We start from the raw sequence: 3,324 nt of genomic DNA, 5'->3' as shown, positions 1-3,324 counted from the left end.
CATATCATGTGATTTTTGTGATTGGGTTACCTCACTCAGGATGATATCCTCCAGATACATCCATTTGCCCAAGAATTTCATAAATTCATTGTTTTAAATAGCTGAGCAGTAGCCCTATCTTGATGGTAGAGTCAGAAGCACACACGAAAGCTTTAATTAGAGCATGAGGTGGGCACAGGACTGGGGAAACACTGGTAAAAATGAATGCATTTGGCATCTTTGCACATTGTTTATCAGACTCTGAGGAAACCTTGACCATTTCTTTGAAGCCAACTCAATTTCTCTGGACATTTGTCACCAGTGTAAACACTGGAAGAGGCTATTTTGACCACTATACATTGCATGTATGCACTGAAATATCACACGGGTACCCATAGATGTGTGCAATTATTGAATGTTAACCAAAAATTTAAAAATATTCAAAATGTTAGGTATCTGATTTGATTATTATATAATGTATATACTAATTGGCACAAAGAACTTCATGCATTTGAACAAATATCAGCAATCAAAAACAAAATGTAAGTAAGCAAAGGGCCTATTTTCTTTCCCTAACGCATTTCTCAGAAAGAAATGCAGAAATTGCACATAACAGCATCAGACAAGCGAGGAAGCAGCCCCCTAAGGGATGCTTCTGCACACACCATGGTGGACTGCCCTTTCAGGCACATTTGATAGCAGATATCAGACAGGAAACCCTCCTCTAAAAAAATGCATGCCATATGTTCTGTTTGTATTGTTATCCTAAAGCTAAGAACAATATTTAAGACACTTGGTGTGTATGTGTGTGTGTGTGTGTGTGTGTGTGTGTGTGTGTGTGTGTGTGTGTTCATGTGGCAGATATAAGATTCTTTCCCTTTGCTGTGTAGGTTCCAGGGGTCGAACTTAGGCTTCAGGCTTGGCAGAAGACACTTTTACCAGTTGAGCCATCTTGCCAGGCCCTCTCTCATTCTGTTTCTTTGGAGAATTTTTTTCTTCTCAATATGTAGTCTAAGAAGGCTCTCTGGAAGATTAGGCTTTAGGTTTCTTTTCACTTAGGTGAAAGAAGGACGTGGCTCAGGCCCAAGGGAAGGTGGCTGCTGATTGGCTAAAAAGTAGGCAGTTAGCAGTAATCAGAGATTGACTCAGAAAATGGATCCAACCACAAGTGTATTCAGAGAAGCAAGCACTCCTAGGAGAGGGATGTTTTTAATGGCTATGAGTCAGCTCTTCGCGTCTAGCTCCGTGACCACACGAATGAATGTCTCCTTCTCGTAGGGTGGACAGTTTCCTCCTGGAGTCATTATGTTTTGCAATACCAGCACTCCTGGCCACTCCACCTTCCTCCTCACTGGCTTTCCAGGCCTGGAGGCCTCCCATCACTGGGTTTCCATTCCCATCAACCTCATCTGTGTGGTTTCCATCCTGGGCAACAGCATTATCCTCTTCCTGATCCGCACAGATCCAGCCTTACATGAGCCCATGTTCATCTTCCTGTCCATGCTAGCAGCCTCTGATCTGGGCCTCTGTGCCTCTACCTTCCCCACCATGGTGCGGCTCTTCTGGCTGGGTACTCGGGAGCTGCCCTTCGATTTCTGTGCAGCACAGATGTTTTTCATCCACGCCTTCACCTATGTGGAATCTGGTGTGCTATTGGCCATGGCTTTTGATCGCTTCATTGCTATCCGGGACCCTCTGCATTATGCCACCATCCTGCCTCACTCAGCAGTGGCCAAAGTCGGGGCTGCGGTTCTGGTGAGGGCCATCCTGCTCAACCTTCCCGGACCCATCCTTCTGCGGCGTCTGGTCTTTCCTCAGATCAGTACCCTCTCCCATTGCTACTGTCTGCACTGCGACCTCGTGGGACTGGCTTGCTCAGACACCCGCATCAACAGCCTGGTTGGCCTGGTTTCCATCCTCCTCTCACTAGGCCTAGACTCCTCCCTCATCATGCTGTCCTATGCTCTGATCCTACGGACTGTGCTGGGCATTGCATCACCCGGGGAAAGGCTCAAGGCACTCAATACGTGTGTCTCACACCTCTGCATCGTTCTCATCTTTTATTTGCCCAAGTTGGGGCTGTCCGTGCTGCACCGAGTGGAGAAACACAGCTACCCAGCTCTGGCAGTGCTCATGGCTAACCTGCACTTCTTGGTGCCACCCTTCATGAACCCTGTGGTCTACTGCATCAAGTCGAAGCAGATCCGTCAGGGCTTCTTAAGGCGTTTCCAGCAGAAGAGGGTTGATATTTCCTAAGACGGAAGGATCCAGAAATATATGACCTCAGAGGACCACTATGAATCTGGGGGAGAGGAAGGTGTAGAGAATGAGTCAACTTTTGAGGCCTTTGAATGCTTTGTCTTAACTGTTGAGCTCCTTGTGGGACCCTCCTGACCTCTATAGTTAAAGACTTCAGACGCTGAGCATGTTGGAGCACCGCAGTGATAATCCTTTTCTTGTTTTATTAAACCAGAGGTGAACTAGGTGAACTACCCTAGAGTCATACATGCTGCAACAGCTCACCCAGGCTGCTAATCTGCTTTTACTATCAATCTGTTCTAATGTCATTTCTGTTACTGTAATAAAATACCCAGACAAAAAGCAACATGGAAGGGAAGGCTGTATTTGGTTTACAAAGAGTCTGCTATTGGATGCAAGTCAACACAGGAACTTGAAGTATCATAACTGTAGACAAGAGCAGAGAGGAAAAAACCACATGGATTGTAGCCTGCTTGTACTTAGCCAGTCCCTTCCACTCTTATACAGCCCAGGATCTCTTGCCCAGGGAATGGTGCCACCCAGTGTGGACTGGGTCATTTAACAAACAAGACAATGCTCTACAGGCATGCACGCAGACCAATTTGATCTAGGAAGTACCTCAATGGAGACTCCCTTCTCAGATGATTCTAGATTGTGTCAAATAGACAGTTAAAACTAATTGTACATGGTCTATACAGGCATCTCTTCTTCCTAGATTCCTCTTTGCATTTCATGTGTAAGTAAGGAACACCTGAGGTAAGCTGTGTTTATATGTCTTCCCCAAACTTTTGTTTTAACTGGCTCCGAGAAATAGCTATCAATTGCCAATAGCTCCTCAGCTAGGGGTGGAAATTTGTGCCCACCTCCCATCTCCATGGTGAGATTTTATCTGGCCTAAGCCTGCTGAGATCTTTTGCACTCCTCCCCAGGTGCTGTCAGTCCACATGAGACTGACTACCCTGCTGTGTCTGGGAAACATTGTTTTCTTATTGTCACCCATGGTCTCTGTGATTAACTCAGACACCCACAACTTGTCAAGGAGTAGAAAGTCAGAGACTCCGTATGTTCAGCCTTAAATGGAACATC

The 3,324-nt window shown here is 45.9% G+C and overlaps 1 protein-coding gene across 1 annotated transcript; it reads left to right on the top strand.

Moving 5' to 3' along the window:
• Positions 1 to 1,284: 1,284 nt before the first annotated feature.
• LOC110299513 (olfactory receptor 51G2-like) lies at positions 1,285 to 2,235 on the top strand. The gene has a single exon (XM_021169229.2). The coding sequence runs from the start codon at positions 1,285 to 1,287 to the stop codon at positions 2,233 to 2,235; it is 951 nt and encodes a 316-aa protein (XP_021024888.1).
• The last annotated feature ends 1,089 nt before the right edge of the window (positions 2,236 to 3,324 follow it).

Source organism: Mus caroli, unplaced genomic scaffold (genome assembly GCF_978045245.1).
Source record: "Mus caroli unplaced genomic scaffold, Mus_caroli_1 scaffold_8, whole genome shotgun sequence".
NCBI classification, from domain to species: Eukaryota; Metazoa; Chordata; class Mammalia; order Rodentia; family Muridae; genus Mus; species Mus caroli.
This window is presented reverse-complemented; position numbering and strand designations above follow the sequence as displayed.

Excerpts from the sequence above, each read along its gene's own strand:
- LOC110299513 (XM_021169229.2), top strand. The coding sequence starts at position 1,285 with ATGTTTTGCAATACCAGCACTCCTGGCCACTCCACCTTCCTCCTCACT.